Source organism: Schistocerca serialis, chromosome 3 (assembly GCF_023864345.2).
Source record: "Schistocerca serialis cubense isolate TAMUIC-IGC-003099 chromosome 3, iqSchSeri2.2, whole genome shotgun sequence".
In the NCBI taxonomy this organism is placed as follows: domain Eukaryota; kingdom Metazoa; phylum Arthropoda; class Insecta; order Orthoptera; family Acrididae; genus Schistocerca; species Schistocerca serialis.
Genome location: NC_064640.1, coordinates 1,024,715,024 through 1,024,736,724, shown reverse-complemented (window position 1 = coordinate 1,024,736,724; position 21,701 = coordinate 1,024,715,024). Strand labels below are relative to the sequence as shown.

General features: G+C 37.2%; 1 protein-coding gene across 1 annotated transcript in view; it reads left to right on the top strand.

Moving 5' to 3' along the window:
* Window positions 1–2,128: 2,128 nt before the first annotated feature.
* The window catches only part of LOC126471484 (tyrosine-protein phosphatase non-receptor type 14), a 172,879-nt gene continuing 153,306 nt past the window's right edge, over window positions 2,129–21,701 (top strand). The window contains exons 1-5 of the mRNA XM_050099691.1: window positions 2,129–2,247; window positions 5,718–5,894; window positions 18,313–18,502; window positions 18,699–18,874; window positions 18,996–19,093. Coding sequence (XP_049955648.1) covers window positions 18,329–18,502; window positions 18,699–18,874; window positions 18,996–19,093 — 448 coding nt within the window. The 5' untranslated portion in view covers window positions 2,129–2,247; window positions 5,718–5,894; window positions 18,313–18,328. The remainder of the gene's footprint in view (window positions 2,248–5,717; window positions 5,895–18,312; window positions 18,503–18,698; window positions 18,875–18,995; window positions 19,094–21,701) is intronic.

Below are 21,701 nucleotides of genomic sequence, written 5' to 3'. Positions count from 1 at the left end.
TGCATTCATCTCTTGGTCTCCCTCCACGACTTTTACCCTCCACGCTGCACTCCAATACTAAATTGGTGATCCCTTGATGCCTCAGAACATGTCCTACCAACCGGTCCCTTCTTCTAGTCAGGTTGTGACACAAATTCCTCTTCTCCCCAATTCTATTCAATACCTCCTCATTAGTTATGTGATCTACCCATCTAATCTTCAGCATTCTTCTGTAGCACCACATTTCGAAAGCTTCTATTCTCTTCTTGTCCAAAATATTTATTGTCCATGTTTCACTTCCATACATGGCTACACTCCATACAAATACTTCCGGAAACGATTTCCTGACATTTAAATCTATACCCGATGTTAACAAATGTCTCATCTTCAGAAACGTTTTCCTTGCCATTGGCAGTCTACATTTTATATCCCCTCTACTTCGACCATCATCAGTTATTCTGCTCCCCAAATAGCAAAACTCTTTTACTACTTTAAGTGTCTCATTTACTAATCTAATTCCCTCAGCATCACCCGACTTAATTCGACTTCATTCCATTATCCTCGTGTTGCTTTTGTTGATGTTCATCTTATATCCTCCTTTCAAGACACTGGCCATTCCGTTCAGCTGCTCTTCCAAGTCCTTTGCTCTCTCTGACAGAATTACAATGTCATTGGCGAACCTCGAAGTTTTTATTTCTTCTCCATGGATTTTAATTCCTAATCCGAATTTTTCTTTTGTTTCCCTTACGGCTTGCTCAATTTACAGATTGAATAACATTGGGGAGAGGCTACAACCCTGTATCACTCCCTTCCCAACCACTGCTCCCCTTTCATGTCCCTCAACTCATAACTGTAATCTGGTTTCTGTACAAATTTTAAATGGCCTTTAGCTCACTGTATTTTACCCCTGCCACCTTCAGAATTTGAAAGACAGTATTCCAGTCAACATTGTCAAAAGCTTTCTCTAAGTCTACAAATGCTAGAAACGTAGATTTGCCTTTTCTTAATCTAGCTTCTAAGATGAGTCATAGAGTCAGTATTGCCTCATGTGTTCCAATATTTCTACGGAATCAAAACTGATCTTCCCCAAGGTCGGCTTCTACCAGTTTTTCAATTCGTCTGTAAAGAATTCGCCTTAGTATTTTGCAGCTGTGACTTATTAAACTGATAGTTCGGTAATTTTCACATCTGTCAACACCTGCTTTCTTTGGGACTGGAATTATTATATTCTTCTTAAAGTCTGAGGGTATTTCGCCTGTCTCATACATTTTGATCACCAGATGGTAGAGTTTTATCAGGACAAGCACTCCCAAGGCTATCAGTAGTTCTAATGGAATGTTGTCTACTCCTGGGGCCTTGTTTCGATTTAGGTCTTTCAGTGCTCTGTCAAACTCTTCACGCAGTATCGTATCTCCAATTTCATCTTCATCTACATCCTCTTACATTACCATAATATTGTCCTCAAGTACATGGCCCTTGTATAGACATTCTATATACTCCTCCCGCCTTTCTGCTTTCCCTCCTTTGCTTAGAACTGTGTTTCCATCCGAGCTCTTGATATTCATACAAGTGGTTCTCTGTTCTCCAAAGGTCTCTTTAAATTTCCTGTAGGCAGTATCTATCTTACCCCTGGTGAGATAAACCTCTACATCCTTACATTTATCCTCTAGCCATCCCTGCTTAGCCATTTTGCACTTCCTGTGGATCTCATTTTTGAGACGTTTGTATTCCTTTTTGCCTGCTTCATTTACTGCATTTTTATATTTTCTCCTTTCATCATTTAAATTTAATAAATTTAATACCCAAGGATTTCTAATAGCCCTCGTCTTTTTATCTACTTGATCCTCTGCTGCCTTCACTTCTAGGATCCGAATAGTGGTTATTATATTCAAATGTTTAATTTTTCTATGCTATACTTTCTGATCTGTTCTACACCCACGAGAATCATTTCATTTTTGGGTCTATGGATCGAAAGCTGAATATAATCTAATCTAATACGCAGTTTATTATACCCTTAATTCAGAACGAATCACTGCTGACACAGTTGCGTTTCGTCTGCCCACGACCGCCTAAAATAGATTATCTTACTAGCAAAGGCTGCCGAGTTCTGGCGCCCTTGTTGTGTGTATTGTGTGATCTCTGGTAATAATGTTTGTCAACATGGCATAGCGTCCTGATATGGATGCTTGGCTATTTCTGTCAGCAAGACATATTTTTTGCAGAATAATGATTTTCTTGCAAAGAACCAAAAGCACGTTTCCGTTGAAGGTACGAATTGCACGAACATTTCATACTGGAGAAGTTTAAGACGTAATGACCATTCTATTTCTACTTTTTTTTGTTTTTTTTTTTCGTGTAATGCGTCTGTATGAAATCGGAAACATTCGCCAGTAACGAATTATAGTAATGAGTTAGAGCCGTTATTGAGCCACACTATGCGACTTCATATCAGAAAATACTTCGAAGATGCAAAATGTATAGCTTTTATCGTGCATATCCGATTCTAGACATACGCATTGCGAGCTCATAATAATGGTAACTATGCATTGTTGTCGTCTCTCTGACGGCCGTAGAATTTTTTCATCTGTATTTACGTACAACAGATGTTTAATTTGTTAATCACATATTCTTACTGCGTCGTATGTGTGACTCATTTTTTAATAATTCGTATCAACACATTTGTGTGACCTCTTGAACCGAATTTGTAGCGAATAATATAATTTTATACTAGTACTAATGTGATGGTACACGCAATAGTGATTTAATGTCTTACAACACAAGTACGAGAAATTTTAGGGATTTACAGTCTAGGTTTTTGCGATGTAGTAAAAATGTTTACACAGATAACGCATACTTATATTTTAATTCATACAGAATGTGCTAAAATAGTGAATTGTGATTTATTCGCCTCTCAACAGGCAGGTGGTAATCATTTCACTAACGTACTGGAGACATGTCAAAACATCAGTAATACAACTTTACTGATATAAAACTATAATTAATTAGATAGAGTAGTAGTATAACAATAATGTAACTTCTTTCTGAAGTTAACAGCTGCATTTTCATACCTAGGCTATTTGTGAGCTACTTCTTGCACAAATATTCAGTTCCTCATTCACAAAATCTTCAACTGAATAGTAGTATTGCTTTTTCAGTGAATCTAGTTTTACGCTCAGAATGTTGTTGCGTTTTACTTTGTAGTAAGTATTTATTTCCAGGTACTATTGAGACCTAACATGTATGTTTAAATGGTGAGCAAAGAACATAGATTTATCTTTATTTCTCCTGTTATATGAGGAGGCGACAGTTAATTGCAGATACTTAAGTATTGGGTGACAATGTCCTTGCACACATAGCACATTTCTAACAAAGAAAGTTACTCAAAATGTGGCTATTGTATCTTATTCATTGTCTGCCTACATTTTGTGGAAGTAATGTTTTGACAAAAGTTTCAGCAGAATGGTAATGTGACAAATGAAGTAACAGGATAATATTTTGTAAGCAGGAAAATACAGTTTAGTTACATAATATAGTTTATTGTGTCACATAAATTTCTAATTTGAATCATGGGCTGATTATAATGAAGTCTGTCAAATATGAGGCACATTATAAATATGGTATGTTGTAATTTACACATTTCTACAATTAAATAAACACTCAAGGAAATTAATATTTTGCAACAAAGGTATATGGACACACATTACATTTTAACACCATATTGTTTAAAATGAATACATGTTCTTAAAATGGATTATCAGAAGCTTTTGATATGTTTTCATCAGGTCATGATTAAACTGTCGCCTTTCCACAAAACGTAGGTCTCAGGATACGCTACAGATCAATATGTCATCACAATGAACATTTCATATCCATATTAGTTAGTGTTGCCATCTGACAACCAGTGTGTCACCTTTCAACCTAACATATACCTTAAGTTACACTATAGGTTAATTTTGTTACCAAAGCCCACATTCCAATAAATAGTATTGACCCCCCCACCCCACCCCCAAAAAAAAGAGACCTCTGTTCCTCTTTGTGCAAGTATGACATCACACACACCAACATCATTATGTAATGGGACAAAGCTGACATAAGGATTTTTCCCATGTTATTGTAACTGGCACAGGTGAATTTTTCGATACTTCTTATTACAGGGGAACATTAGTTCTTCCATCTACCATTCTCAGAAATTATCTCTCTTAAGTGACCCCATCGTCAACAAGGTGTTAACCCTAATCTTTCTTTCTCAAAATTTAACTTTTCTTTCTATAACACTCTCCCATACATTTGTTAAATTCTTTCGAAAGTATCTATCTTGTATTTGTTGGAACATCTGTCATTAACAGCAGCACTTGGAATGTTCAGCTGTACCTTTGCTCAGTATTCATTTTCAAATTTCACTATGTTTCTTTTGGTGAGGAATACGCCTTTAGTTTTTCTGTATGATTATTGTCCAGGTGGAGCTTCATATTTTTAGTAAGCCCGATGATGTAGCCAATGGTTCAAATGGCTCTGAGCACTATGGGACTCAACTGCTGAGGTCATTAGTCCTCTAGAACTTAGAACTAGTTAAACCTAACTAACCTAAGAACATCACAAACATCCATGCCCGAGGCAGGATTCGAACCTGGGACCGTAGCGGTCTTGCGGTTCCAGACTGCAGCGCCTTTAACCGCACGGCCACTTCGGCCGGCGATGTAGCCAATGTAGCAGCCTAATATAGTAGCTATATGAATTTCACAACGTTATTAATATTACTTACCTTCTTTCGATATGTTTTCGTGGGTTATAGAGTACATAATTCTCTACTTTTGGTTATCTAAATTTGTTGTAACTTAATCTGAAATTTTATTGAGAATGCCTAATAAATATGGTAAGTGAATGCTGTACTGTATTTTCAAGTTGTCAGGGGTCGACAGAAGCGTCCGATCCCACGCGTCGGCTTTGACCCGTGACGTAAGGGTGTTGTCGTGTGTGACGTCATGACGGCGCGGAGTTTGGTTTGAGAGTGGCTGTCTCCAGTTCTGTTTTATCTTATTTTATTTACTTTTCTGATCTGTTCGTTCTATCTCATGAGATTTTTTTTTAAATTTAAAAACACTTATTACTTATTTTAATTATCTGTTTCCTCGAATTTCTGTTTTAGTTTATTATATTTATCTTTCTGATCTGTTCGTTCTATCCTGTGAGATTTTTTTTTTTTTTTTTTTTTTAAAGACAAAAAACACTAATCAGCTACTGAAGCATCTTTATCTTCTATGGGTTGCAGGGGTTACGACCCCTGGGGAGGTGGGTGGGTATTCATGCATGGCTGTCTTCACTTACACGTTGTAGCTACGCAAGGTGTCTAAATTTGTTTATATTTAGTTTGCCCCCCACCCAAAACACCTCATTTCCCGTGCTTGTCCCGTTAGTGTCATTAGGCTTCTTGTGGAAAGTGTGTGTTTGTTTTTGTTTCCGCCATATTTGTGACGTCATTGGTCAAAGCAGACGGGTGGGATCGGACGCTTCCGTATTTCCGTTGTCAGAAATGGTGCATTTAACTTTTTTTAAATTGTCAAAGATTAAAACTTGTCATTTTATTATACAAATTTTTGCTTTCGTACTTTCTAGTATATTGCAGAGTTTTAGTCTTCTTTATGAAAATACAGTTATTTATGAGGTAGTTTTTAATTAATGTAGGTTGTTTGGATGTGTAAGGATAATCTTACTGATTATGACTTTTTTCTATACTGTAGTCATTGCTCTTAGGAAAATGTTACTGCTGTTCCACATATTGTTGTTTGAATTTTTAATGGTGAAGATACTGCAAAAATGTATCTATGGGCCACAACTGCACTCACCGACAGAGACATATCTTCAGAGCCTTCAGTTAGTTCACTGACTTGTTCCTAACTCAAGTCAGTGGTACCAGGGTGAGTAACCAAATTTCAGTTTACTTTGAATGTTTATTAGACTTAAACAACTCTGCTGTTATGAAGAGACTTACACAAAAATAGACTCGCACAAAGAGTTGCATCAGAACAGTCTTTGGCCTGAAGACCACAGTAATACCTACATGTCACCCTTATCATGAAGTTTTGATGTTCTGCTCTTTACTTACTTTATTTGCCCCTTTTGCCATACACATTCTCATCTTAATTCCTATCATTTGCAGTCACATTATATTTCGTATGGGACTTATTTAATTAGTGCTTCTGAATGTTACAAATAGCAACCTTTCATTTGTGTTGTAAGAAATCAGATAATATCTGATGCACCCTACACACACACACACACACACACACACACACACACACACACACACACACACCAAATTACTCTATGAATAGTAGTAATATAGGGGATGCTTTATATAGATATTGCAACCAGTCACTCTGTTCTATAGTCGAGTATCTTAACTAACAGAGACTGTTAGACCCACTGTTAGATTTCAGTTTTGACAGCAGTTGGTCGCAACAGTCAAGATTAGATCTTTTGTGTATGAGAAATGTATTAAAAGTGCATGACTTTATTTCATTCTGACAAAGTATTAATTCTGTAAATATTAGCAGTTCCAGTTTACTGTAATGTATTCACCTATTTTGACAATCTCCCGACAAATGATCAGTGTAGTGAGTATTATAGTCCGATGTTTTATATTTTTTATGTTGTACACTCTGACTTTTTCCACACCGACAGCAATCATCTTGTTTTTGGGTCTGTGGAACAAGAACTGAATGTAATCTAATCTAAATTATGCACAGTGTATTCACAGTTTTGACGGCAGTCACCAATTGAACATCCATAATAGATAAAATAAAAAAGTGGCATACACTTATAACAGTAAAGAGGACATAGACCTATAACGTCAAAACTTCTAGCAGTAGCTTTTCACATATTGGATTTGTGAATCTGTAATTCCAAGTAAAATTGGAGAACAATCTGATGCTAGACTGAGGATTCAGTGAGTGTTCAATTTGCACCTTTGAAGCTCCACTGTTGAAAGCTGTGTCAGCATCAGGGTTACTAAATATCATTAAAATACTCATTAGTTTGTGAAGAGGTTCTGAGTTTTTCTTTCTTAGTCCTTTTGACATTTCCATGATGATTTCCAAGATTGTTTATGTTGTTTCTAGAATGAGGGGTATCATGTTAACTTTTTCATTTTATCTACTGAATCAGAACCTGTTCCACACTTTAGTTATTCATTTCCATTAGCCGCTTCATGTTCCTGTAAGTTATGGAATAAAAACTGTTGTTGTAGCCTTGTTAGCCAGTGAGTTTTGCCACTGTGGTGTTTAAGTTGGCAGCACGTCAGTTTCAAGGAGCCATTGGTTGGATAGTAACCAGTGAGAGGAGGGAAAGCAGGCATATTTTGAACACTGAAATCTGTACCATTCAGTTTTCCTTGCAGATGATTCATGATTGTGAGAGGTCATGAAACATTGCTTTAAATTACCATCACCATTTTTATTAGTTTTTAAAAATGAAAATTTTGGTGACATACTTTTCAGCAGCATTGTCCAAGATCTTGGTTAGGTGGAATAGCTTGGTTGAGAATTGGTGAAACCCACACTGAAATGCTTAACTTCAATAAAATGAATATGTCAGACTATTGAAAATTTATGCCAGATGAAGACTTGAACACAGATTTCCTAATTTTTGCAAGCAATCCTTAACCATTAGGCTATCAGATGATTCCTCCAGTCACTACATCCAGAGGTTATTCCGATAGGTATGTGGGAGTAGGCCCACAGTGAAATGTATTTGAAGGAAGAATTGAGGTTTATCTTGCCAGAAGGGATTTGTATGGATTGTTCACATGTACCCTGTAGGCTAACATCTGGATGTAGTTTTCTAAAATCATAGGTAAAAACGTTACCAACAGTAAGATTGTGAGTCAGGCCTGGAGATGAGCTCAGATAGATTAAAGCAGCTGCCCACAATGCTATGGTACAAATAAATCTGTTGCCACAACCTTGAAGTGTTATATGTGCCAGTTAGTTTGGAAAGAGTTTTTTTCAGTTATTGTTGTTAATTAAAATTTTTGCACCTTTATGTGCTGCAGTGCACTGGCAGACTGACTGTGAAGTTATTTCATAGCAGAAGACTCAGTCACTAGTGTATCTTTTTCTGTGCTAGCTGAAATGTCATTCTAGAAAAACCAGTTCCTCAAAACGACATCCACTTGCGCTTCTTAAGAGGTGTATGTATTGTATCTCATATTACAGTTCAGAATACTTCAATTACAAGTTATTTACAAAATCTTTAACATACAATGCTTGTCTTTATGAATCTGTCAATACTCTTTTAAGTCTAATTAATAAATGCTGCCTTCATTTATGATGATGATGTCATCACTATTGTCACGATCTTGTGCCTGCAGCACATGGGATGGCAGTGGCATGGAGTAATTGAATAACTAGCAGATTCTGCAATGTGTGGATAGACCATCTGTTTCTCCCTGTTTTGCGGATACATTGTGTCCATTAAAACTTGGGCATATGCACAAAAGAAACAAACTTCTGTGCACAGGATGTGGGTCAATACTAACATAATGATAAAAATTATGTACACCCAAAATTGCTGCTTGTACTACTGAGTACATGCAACTAAGAGTTTTCTTGTGACATCACATTCAGAGTCACAGACATCATTCCTCGAATTGAGAAAGACATTGAGCAACACATCACTTTACTCATAGTGATATCTTACCATAACCTACATTCCAGAACAAGTAATATAGACGCAAGAAAAATATTGTCAGTGTACTGTTCGTTTCCTGTTTGTACATGTATGACATCACGCACCACATCATTATGATGTCACTGGACGAAGCCAGTGCATTCTGTGGTTGTATTCACACTGAAATTTCATAAATTGTTCCTAATCATTGAAGCCCTATATATGCCACTTGCTCTCTCACTGGATACTTATGAGCAACTGTTACCAAACCCCTTCGCATTTTCATCACACCAAACAATCAATACTACCTACAGTCCTCGGTATAACATGTAGGTCACAGCGTGCCCCTATTCTATACTCTTATTGCTTTGTGTAGTGTATGAAAATTGGTAGTTACATACTGTTCACTACGTACTATTCCCAGTAGAGGTGGCAAAAAATAACGTAACTGATCGAAATAACTGATTACTGAGAAGTAGCAGTTACTGTGATAACTGCTCATCTGATACTGGCAGTTATTTCAATAACTGCCGACAGCACCTCGCGCCATCTGTTGACCGAAGGTCGTACTACACTTTCGCGTCAACTGATCGTGATCGGAGATCTGGCTACGAAGGAGAGGGATAGACCATTTGGAAGGCATTCTATAGTTCATGGGAATAACTGTGAGACTGCGCGCCATTTGTTGATAAGAGCTGTGTACTATTTCATGCACCTTCATTACTTTTAGCACAAACAATTAAATAAAGTTAATGTCAGAGCGGTGGCTGATTGGAGCTGCAGTACGGGCATTAACAAGTATGGTCGTTCCTTTGAGCCACTGCCTTATATGTCAATTTAGCTTGGACTGGTAATACAAAGAGAGTTACCATAAGGAATTTGAGCAACTATGGAAATAACTGTCAGAGATCAGTATTTTTCTCTGGCAGTTATCATTATTGGCTCACAGTTATTCTCTGGCAGTTATCGGGCTACCAGTATAGGTAACCTTGAAGTTGGTAACGGAATAACTGTGTGTCTGTGTCCCTGACTCAGTGACTCCAGTTAAGGGTCATAGACACCAGTGATATTTCCAGAGAGGATAGTTACTGGAGCAAATAAATATTTTCGTACTGCTATGGAAATAGCCACTGGCCATCGTGAACGACAAATAACATGTCAGAAAGTATAACGTAAAACATTTGAATATAATAATTATTATCCTCATCATTTGTCAGTAGATTGTCAAAATATGTAAATATATTACAGTAACTGCTAACATTTATAGAATTGATGCACTGTCAGAATAAAACATAGTTATGCACTTTGAATAAATTTATCGTGCACAGAATACCTGATCTTGACAGTTGTGACAAAGTGCTGTCAAAACTGAAATATAGCAGAATTTTTATTTAATCTGGTCTAACAGTCTCTGTTAAGGTATTCATCTACAGAGTAGGAGGAGGGGTCAAAGGAAGCGTCCGACTCCACCCGTCTGCTTTGACATAAGGGTGTTGTGTTGTGTGAATGTCATTACGGCATGGTGTTTATGAGTTGTTTGTGTTTGTAGATTGGGTTTATTTGAGCCTTGGTGTTGGATGTGTGAAGTCGTTGTCGTCAGTGTTAGTAATGCCAAACGTAAGGTTTGGAAGTTTTTTCAATGAATTATCAAGTTTCTTTGTTTACGTGTTTGATGTTTTCATTAGGTGTTATTGGTTTGTTGTTTTTGCAGTGTGGTAAGACCTTTAATGTGTGTGTGTATGGGGGGGGGGGGGGGGTTGGACTGACCAATATAGTTTGCAGTGCTGGAATCTGCTGGTGGTAAGTAAACTTTTTTTTTTCTTTTCTAGTTGTGATGTTTTGTATATTTGTGGAGTATTGAATGTGTTTTAATTTATGTAGGGATGTTTGATTTGTGGATTTTTGAGGTTGTGGTTTTGGTTTTATTTTTCGCAGTTATAAGTCTTGGTTTCTTGGTATCAGTAGTTGTGGTTGACCTATATAGGTCACCGGAAATGACCGATTCCCATTTTCGTAGTTGTAGGTGTTGGTGTTTTGGTATCGTCATCTGTGGTTGACCTATATAGTTCAAGGAAAGTGTCCGATTCCTGCAGATTTTTGTTGGTGTAGCGGAATGTTGTAATTTTTTTTCTGTTTGTTCGTCATTTTGTGTTTTGGGATTGTGGTGTGTGTGTTTTTTTACTATTATATTTATGCTGTCCTCACCCTAAAACCCCCAACTTCCTGTTGTCCCATTAGTGTTATTGTATTTTTGGAGGGAGATGTTATTGTCTTATTGCCGTGTGTATGTAGTGACATCATAGGAGACACTTAGAATAGGCATTTCCGCCATATTGATGTCGTCCTGGGTCAAAGTAGACGGGTGGAATTGGATACTTCTGTATCAAAAAGTCTTTCAATCTCTCTGTAAACCGTGCTTTATCTGAAACCAAGTTTTTAATAGTTGCTGACTTGCTGGCAGTTTATTGAAAATGCGTATGCCTGAATATTGGACCCCTTTTTGGACCAAGGCAAGTGATTTTAGGTCTTTATGTAGATTGCTCTTCCTATTTCTAGTATTGATATTATGTTTTGCACCATTGGTTGGAAATACTTGCAACAAATTTCATTAAGGAATAAATATACCATGAAGAAGGGGTTAGAATACGAAGCTCCTTGCACAGGTTTCTACATGATGTTCTTGAATTTATACTACAAACGATTTTTATTACACACTTTTACATGCTAAGAACTTTTGCTCTGTTTCATAAGTTACCCCAGAATATGATCCCTTATGAAATAATAGAATGAAAGTATCTAAGCTTTTTTATATTTATGTCTCCTACATCTGACATCATTCTCACTGCAAATACAGACTTGTTTAAGCACTTCAGCAACTCTGTGGTATGCCCTTCCCAACTGAATTTATTATTGAGTTGTAGTCCCAGAAATGTAACATTGTCAACCTTTTCGATCTGCATGTCTTCATGTGTTATACACATGCTGTAGTTGGAGAAATCAAGCAGTTTTCCAAATCTCACATAAAACTTGGATTAGCCAACTCACACTTTCCCCAATAGGGCTATCTTGTACAGGACATGAGTAAACGAAGCTGTCACATTATGTATAATTTTTTTGTTGTATTACAAGGCTGTACACTTATTCTATTAAGTGAGCAGCACAAGAAATTATGCTTTGAATTCAACCTACAGTATTCAGTTTACATATTACTTTATACTTAAAAACACACATTGTTATCATTTTACTTAAACAGTGCTGTGGCGAAGTTCTACATACTTTCCGTTGCAGCTGCGAGAATAATATATCTAATAGCTACCAATAACCTACATACATATAATATGAAACACTAATAATCATTCTAACAACAACTGAAATGTACCTGGAGTTACTTAGCTAATGTTATGACACGATTCATATGACATTCCTGCCATTTCACACTACCAGCAGTTATACTGATATCTAAACTGATGGATTCCAACTATGTCATTATTTAACTGCAACCCCATCAGAGTATTCAGTAGTGAAAAATAACTTGACAGTTATTGATAACCATTAAAAATAATGGTTATCAAAGAATAACTGAAACCGTGATTACGGTTACTCCAGAATAACCGTTTGGCCCACCTCTAATTCACAGTAAACATAGTGAATTTGAATGCTTCATTTGTTCATTGGATACACACATTTTATTAGATATATGGCTACATATGGGCCTACATACAGTTTTTTGATTTACTGTTTACTTCCACTCAAGAATTCAACAGTCATGTGAGAAAAGTTGCCCAAGAGAAGTACTTAATCTGCATTTAAGGAGATTTATTCTGATTGTCATTCCTTTGCTTCTGACTTGATTTACAGAGCATGACCAGTAAGTCAATATTGTCTTAAAAAAACTTCATAAAAACATTTTTTCCCTAATCAAGATTTATTTTTACAAGAAAGAGCATTTCTTAAACTGTTTCTCTACACATAGCTGCCACCATTATTCAGATTTTGTCATAGCAGGAACCTCCAACTTTTCTATGCCCTCTTCATAGAAATATCCTGCCAGTGCGGACATCCACAGCTGAACGCCGTTTTTTGCATTGTCATTGCTGTCAAAGCACCTTCCCAAAAAATTAGTCAGAAGGTGTGAGATTGGAGTTGTATGTCATATCATCCAACTGCTTCCAACGGAATTGTTGAATAATGTTCTGAGTGACACCAGCAGAATGGGAACGTGTTGTCATGAAGCAACATCATGCCTTGACTGAGCATTCCACACATTTTGTTTTGAATTGCACACCAAAATTTTCTCAGTGTTTCACAGTATCTTACCACAGTGATGGTTTCACCTCTGAGAAGGAACTCAACAAGCAGAAAAGGATGCAAAAAAAAGAGAGAAAGAAAAAAATGGTATTCAGCAGTGACTGACTTTACTGTTGCATCTTTCTATGAAGAGGGAATAGAAAAGCTTGTTTCCCACTACAACAAATGTCTGAACAATGGTGGCAATTATGTAGAAAAATAGCTTAAGAAACGCTCTTTCTTGTAAAAATAAATTTTGGTTTGAAAAAAATGTTTTTATGAGTTTTTTTTTTTCCAAAAGGGCACTTACTTTCTGGACATTCCACATAAATGTTCTTTTATAAATTCTTCCTGTACTGCATCACACAGCAAGTGGGTGCACTTATATTTTTTGTGTTTTTGAACAAGTAGATAGCAATGTGATTTAATGAAGTTTCTAGTCTTCTGTCAGAGCTGCCTCAGTCTGCAGTCCATGTTCATGACCACAGGGGCGCAGAGGTTAAGACAATGGACTCAAAATATGAGAGGACCAAGCTTCAGATCATTAGTCGGATGTCCAGGGTTTGGTCTTCATGGTTTCCCTAAATCACCAAAGGCAAATGGTGGAATGGTTTCTTCGAAAATGACATCTCCAATTACTTTCTCCATCCTTAATGATTCCAAGCTTGAGTTCTGTCTATAATACTGTAGTTGTCAGTGGGATGTTAAAGCTTAATTTTCCTTCCTTCCTTTTTTTCATTTTCTTTACAAAATACTGGCAAAAATTTTGTGCTTGTTAACCACAATTTTATCATTGTAGGTGAAAAGAATCAAAACTGGTAGCTGTAAAACAGATAATTGAGTTACATGTTGTTTTGTTGAAGTTAACTGTAAAATATGCTGCAATAATTTTGCTTCAAATACCAACTATTCATATTGTTCTAAAAATCAGCAATCAGTATTAACTACATAAAGAAGATGAGAGTTTGTAATAACTTATCAGATTAACAGTTTGTAAATATTGACTTTAATGCTGCACACTGTATTAATTTTGATGGTGGATGTGCTTGCCAAGTGGAATGGGCTTAGTGTTTATACCTATAGTCTTCACCCCCCGTGGTTGGTTTCAGGCATTCTGACTACAGTCTGTGCCCATTAGCAGTGTCCCTTCAGCATTCCCTCTTCGGTCTTGTGTGTCTGCCAATGTGATGGTGCTCTGTTTTCACTCCACTATGGTTCCAGGTGTTCCCTCTGTGGTCCGCTCCCATTGCAAACATTCTTAGGTGTTCCCTCTTTGATCTGGTGTGTCGGGCCGAGTGCTGGTGTTTTGTCTTCGGTTTAGTGCACTTGTGTGCGTACTGGCATTCAGTTTTCAGTCCAGTGCATTTCAAGGTGTTCCCTCTGCTGTCTGCTCCCATTAGAAGCATCCTGCGATGTTCCATCTTCAGTCTGGTGTGCCTGCTGCTCCGTCTGAGGTTCATTCCCCATGTCCACACACTCAGTTCTTCTTTTTATGGAGTTCTGCTATTGTCCTGATTATGTTTTCAACAACTTCAGTGCAGCACTTGTACTGACAAGGGGAGGCCACAACATTTTTATCATGGGTTCACTTCAAATTTTGTACACTTCTAATAGTCCATTTGGAAAACATAATGTGCAAGCAGTAAGACATACATCTTAGGCGATTTTGAGAAAATTGCAAGAGAAGTTTTATGCATCAGTGATGTACTGGTGTGTTGTGATCCTGAGCATGAGCTGGTGGCAGTCATGGGTTAGCGTTCGAACTCTGTAATCAGGGGATCGCTGAATTGAGTCCTGCTTATGTTTTTTTTCCTTTCTTCTTCTTCTTTTTTTTAATTTATATTTTTTTTCAACACTGGTCATATTAGTTCATACATATTACATTTCAAAGGTAATATAATGAAAAGACACATGTATTTGCATGAACTTTTATTGAATTTTCAGTGTTATTTTGCTTTTAACTAACTTATTATTACAACAGATATTATATGATTTTTATTTCTCTTGGCAAGTTAAAAACTTTATCAAGCCTCTTCAGACTTGTTCATATTTTATTGACAATGAAAGAGAAATTGCTTCTTGTGAAGATGCTATTCAAACACATTCAATCGTACATTGCCAATTTTCGGCACTGATATGTACGAAAACGTTGTGCTACCCTTGGTTTGCATCCAAATTGTCAAAAGAAAGATAAATTTTTCAAAATATCAACCACCTTTGTTTTTCCTTAGAAACTCCGAAGATTCCTTGAGCATACAGAAAGATTGCATTCATTTGATATGGTAGGTGCCATTTTAATTTGTGTTTTCCATGTCTATAAGAACAATATCATCCTGCAACTTGTAATGTCAAAAGCACATCCGACTATTAATTGTGCATTACCCTCATATTCTGGCTTACTGTAACTCACTGTACTCTTGAATAAAGTTATTTACACCTGTATTTATCGGTGTTTGACTTGGACTTTCTAATCCTGACCACTGTCCTTGAAACATGTGTCTACAGATCAAACCATCCAGGTGTACAGCAGTTCATGGTACCTTGGTACCAGAAATCATGACAGGCATGCATCTTCAAGAAAACTTTAAGTATTTAGTCATTTACTTAATAATTATAAATATAGTATTTGCTGTGATGATAAAAGTTAGCAAACAACCAAATAACATTGGAAATTCAATAAAATTTCATGCTGTTACACATGTCTTTGCATCATATTACCGTTCAGTGGTAAAATGTGTGAAATAATACAGCTAGTGTTGAAAAAATACATATATATAAAAAAAAGAGTGGGATGCGAGCCAGCAATCCAACGATTACAGAGCTTGAACGCTAACCACATGTGCACCGCCGTCTCGTGCTCAGTGTCTCAGTGCCCCAGTACATCACTGATGCATAAAATTTCTCTTTTTATTTTCTCAGAATTGCCTAACTAGTATGCCTTACTACTTGCACTTGATGTTGTCCTAATAGTCTACTAAAAGTGTACAAAGTTCGGAGTAAATCTGTGATCTGAAGATCGTGATCTCCCCTTGTGAGTTGGCACCCAGTGTCACGATTCATGAGGAGGTTTTCCATCACCTTTATCTCTATAGACTCTTTTACAACACTGTCCCAGTGTCTTGGGATCTGTGCCGGAATCCTCATTTCATCATATTTCGTGGAATGACTTGAGTTCCAGACAGTGCTGATTTAGTTGCCTGTCGTAGTCGATGTGCCTCTGATGTTCTTTGCATCTGATGTACACTGTACTAGTTGTTTGGCCAATGTACAACATGCCACATTGGCAAAGTATATAATAAATTCTTGGCTCTCTTAGTCCCAAAAGTCATGTTTCATGTTTTCCAGTACTCCGCTTATTTTGGTAGGTGGACGGAACACACACTTGATGCTTTGGGGCTTGAGAATCCTGCTGATTTTTGCAGAAATAGGTCCTGCATAGGACAAGTATGCCACAGCCTCTTGCTCTTCTTCTAAATTATGTGGTGGTGTGGCTGGTTGAAGGTTGTATAACCATTCTTGCAGAAGACTGATCATAGATGCTGTATTTCAGCTGCTAAATATCTGGGTTGGAAAAGATATGTGGCCTGGGGACCAGTGTCTTCAGAATTGTATTCTCCTGCACTGGGTGGTGACAGCTGCTGGCTTGCAGGTACAAATCACTATGTGACGGCTTGCGACATGCGCTGTGGCCAAACAACACATCTGTTCGTCTTTTGACAAGTACATCCAGAAATGGCAACTGACCATCCTTTTCCAGTTCCATGGTGATGTTAATACTTGAGTGGTGTGAGTTAAGATGTTCCAGAAACTCATTGAGTCTCTCGCTACCATGAGGTCAGCTCATCCACACCAGTATTAACAGTGCTCATTGTGAGGTGTGATGCGAATGCAAGGTAAGCATGGAGCTGTAACCAGTCAGTGATAGAATGAGATCAGGCAGCATATTTCATAGCAATGAGTGCAAGCATCTTTCTCAACTCCTGACATCAATATAAAGACAAAATGCTCGGTATACTGGAGAAATTAATGATATAATTACAATATATATAATAACAAAAATGAATTTATGCTACAAGATGTATAACCAAAAGACAGTTGTCTTCTGAGTAATTACTCAATTGCTCAGTAAATGTAGCTGAATTGATTCCAGCACTCAAAATACATTGCTGCGTTTCTTACATCTTACGGATTATTTAAAACTAGCCTTCATTAATGTCATGAAACTGACACGTAGCCAACCCATATGCCCGAAAGGAATAGCACCTTGGTTGGCACTCTCTCTGTTTCGAACTGTAAGGTTTGAGCCCAATAGTGTATTGAATGATGTTGGTGTTAATAGGTGAAAATCATAAAAAATTATGTTCTCTAGATACAGACATAAAAATGTCAGTGGGAGACACACCTATATTAAATCTTCAGTGTTGTGTCTGTAACAGTGGGAGTCAGCACAGACACAAACGAGGAGGGAGAGAAGATGCAATAACCAGTGGCAGGAATCCAAAATGATCTGTACACACTCATTCAGATTAATAGAAAATTTCATTTCTATTAAGGAAAGAAACATAACTTAACTTCTCAATATGAGGTGGCTTGATGTCCTTCATGTGCCTCATACATACTGTTACATTTATTCTCTATTACTGCTCACAGAAAGTAGGCTAAGTCTTCCTATTACTGAGTACTGATGCTCTCAAAGTCTGTGACCGAGCTGGGACCAACCAGTGATGGGTGGCTGGTTGAGTCACAATTGACAGAGGATGTTGAACTCGTGTCTTCCTGGAGGTGTGGTGCTAGCTGCTCTTTCCATTGGCGTGCAGGTCAGCACCTTCTTGATGCCATTTCACTGCACCGCACTGGTCAGTGTGCAGTCGGTGCTTTAGAACTGCACGTTTAGAAACTAAACTTGATGCTTTGCATTTTATTTATCATAGTATTTTTATAACAGCAATTAACTTGGTTATTTTAGTTATATGGTTTAAGGCATGTTTGTGTGCCTAATTTTTCATTAATATAAAAGAGGAAGAATGAAATTAGTCAAGTTGTGGAGATTAGTGCTAAATGAAGCAAATGTATCCACTTCTCATGGCGGTGGCGGTGATCAGATAATATCATGAGTCACCCATTGTGAGGTTAAGTATAAACAGTTCAACTTGCTGAGCTTATTAGAGTTCAGAATTCGACTAATGAAGTCAAAGGCCTTTGAAGATGTCTAATGCTTTAGGAGATGAAATGTTATGCACAGAAACATGCCTTGAACCACAGCATAATGTCCACATAATCTAAAATAGCAAGTGATGTCAATACTGATGATGAAAGTTTGCATTGTATAATAATAATCTGTTTCAGCAAGTATTATTGCAGATGTAATTGTGATTTCAGAAAAGTATCCAGTAATATGCCATTCAGACTGCGACTGAAAAAGAGCCGTCAGTACAATGTGGCATCTAAATCTGTATATGTTATCTGTGTTGAGCTGCTTGACAGTACAACAATAGAATGCACATTGTCTTCAGAGAGCAGTGGCCGAGATTGTTTGGATAATGTATGCCAACGGCTTACCTTGCAGCAGGTAAGTTAAATAATAATTCAAAGAGCTGTTGGCAATATCTGCAATGGTTCCCTTTTTTTTGTTTTGCTCTTGGATGCATAAGTTAACTGCCAGTATATAAGGAGAATGTGCATTTTTAGAAGTAATTACTGTATAATGAACATACAATACTCCAGGAATTTGATGTAATTTTAGTGCTGTAAATTATATTTGACAGCCAGAGTTTTTTGGTCTGCGGTATGTATCCCTGCATGAACCTCCCCGCCTTCGCTGGGTGGAGATGGACAGACCGCTGAAAAGGCAACTGGATAAATATGCCCGTGAACCAAATTTATTGTTGCGAGTCATGTACTATATATCTGGAGTCAACTTGATTCATGATGAAATGACGAGGTATTGTTTCATGTATTTACATTTTTATAATTGTTATATATATTTTTGTTATTGTGGAAGTTTATCTAAGAGACTGGCCATTTGAGGTTTTCTTTTTGTATTTTTTATTTTGTTTCTATAGATATCACTACTTTCTGCAATTGAAAGCAGATGTCATTGAAGGTCGCATGAGTTGTGATGTAAAACAAGCTATTCTTCTGGCCAGTTATAGCATGCAAGGTAACATTTTTAGTTGACTGTTTTTTTGTGTTCTTTAAAAAATTATTAGTGTGTGTGGGGGGGTGGGGGTGGTGTGGGGTGGGGGGCCGCTCGTGTCTGCTTGCTTGTGCGTGTAGCTTGGACAACATAGATTGCTTTTTATACAACATTTAAGAAGTGTATTCAGCTCACTTTTAACTGGAATATTATGGAAAAGATAGATTGCTACCCACTATAGAGCGGTGATGTTGAGTCTCACACACACACACACACACACACACACACACACACACACACAGGTTTGTGCTTATGAATGCATGTGTGCACATTCCGTGTGTGTGTGTGTGTGTGTGTGTGTTGTGTGTGTGTGTGTGTGTGTGTGTGTGTGTGTGTGTGTGTGTGTGTGTGTAATCTGATTCGAAAGAAGGCCTTTTTGGCTGAAAGCTTACCTGTTTGACAGTCTTTTTGTTGTTTCTATCCGTGACTCAACATCTCTGCTGTATGGTGAGTAGTAACCTATCCTTCCATAAAATTGTCATTATTCCATCCTGGATTTTCCATTATTTGTTTCAACTGTGTCAAAGAAACTGCAGAGTGAACGTGATGATATTAAATTTCGCCAATACAAGGCCCTACAACAGTTGAATAAAAGCTACATTTTTCCTTGCAAGCTGAAACGTTTATTAAGACTTCTTTGTACATACACAACCAATTTTGGCTTAAAAAGCCCATTTTGATTGCCTGCCTAGGCCAAGGTGTCATAGGCATGAAAATGGCAGCACAATGTATTACTGTTCATAATGGATAGCAAATTATGGTAGAATCATGAGCAATAGTATTTCTACAATAATTTATAAACTTCCACAAATTGTAGCACATTATGTAAGATCACTGCCATTTTCATGTTTATGACACCTTATTCTGTATAAATACTAAAAAGTAGCTTTATAATCTGACACTGGTTGTGTAATGAAGATAGAATCTAAATAAATATTACAGCCTATGTGGAAAAATGTCGCCTTCATTCAACAAATTTAGAGCCTTTTTTCTGCATGGAAACTGGAAACTGGTTTGTCTGTTGTTGGGAATACTGGACCAGTGTGTCTTGTTATACCACATATGTGACAAATAAAAACTTTTCTTCCAAGATCTTATAATAAATCATATCTGGTTTGAAGGAAAAAATTCAGACTCTTGGTGAGACACCAATAGTTCACCTCCTAATGGTAGGAAATTATTGTATGTTAACAGATGACTACTTTAGTGTTGCCTCAACTCTTTTGGAAAGTTCTTCCTAATAATAGTGAATTTGAGTTTGAAGATCATCATATACTGTAAGTATGAGTTCAAGAAGTATTGGTCCACCACTGATAAGTTGGCCCTACTGGAAAGAGCTATAAACGAAGCTTTCCTGCATGGAAGCACCTTTGGGGAATGCTTTTGACATTTGTAAAGCCTATAAAACCTCATAGCAGCAGATCACACTATAGTAGCTTCATAGTAGGGGGTTTCCTTGGATTCCTTCGAAAGTTGTAGCAGTCCTTATTTGCAGAGCAAAGTCTTAGTCCAAGGTGGGAACAATACTCTCATTCATTCAACAAAAAGTGTTCCCACACATCAGTGATGTGATTCGAAGCACAGTGATTTTGTATTCTTTTGCTTCTTTCTCAGTCTTGTCCCCAACTTTCTCCTACTTCAGATGTCACTAGATCGCTTGGAAAGTGGGAGAACCAGGGAAAAATTCTAGTTTTAAAATGGTATTGTTTTTAACTTACGAGATTTTCTTCTTACTTTTAAAATATCTGTGAAGTTCTTGGTCTTCATGATCATAGACATACTTATTAAATCTGAAAAAATGACTCTGAAGTTGTAAATATGGTTAAATACTTCAAATACAAATGGCTTGTCGATGAGACCTGCTTCTTACAGTTCTATAGATCCATTGCCAATCCTTTTTATGTTCAATTTATGGCTGGACAGGTCATCCTGTCTGACAGTCCTAGATGTGGTATACCATTTAATGATAAAAATAACATGAGCCCTTACAGAACTGGCCCTCAAATCAGTCTTGTGCTGAAGCTGGAGAACTAGCATGTTTGAGCATGTGTAGTGAATATTTTCCATGATTACTCAAGAGGTCTAGAGTCGGAGTTGTATACTAAATAGTGTGTGCCACCTTGCACTGTTATAACCCTTTTTAAGGCAATTTTCATTCTATACAACATTTTTTTTATGTGGGCTAAGTGTCAAACTTAAGATTTGGGATACAAGAAGTTGTGCCTCTTTTCTGTCATTGTGCCTAGGATAGAACTACAAGCACCCTAAAGACTCAACAACTTCTCATTTGTTTCTACTTGCAAGGTACATTTCAAGCCGCGAGGTCTGTGCACCGAGCAGTTAAAACAAACTATGCAGTTCAGGGCACCCTTCAACAACTGTGGAATATTAGAAGGAAGTGCTGTTTTCGTTTGTGCAGAGTCATTGGGAATTGAGCAGGTCTAAATAGTAGGCAATGCAGCCAAACCTGCTGGTCAATGACATACCATGAAATAATTATCTTTGATATTGCAGTACCTATGTTATTCAGAATTATGTTGCAAAGTTCCTTTGGACATGCATACACGTCCAA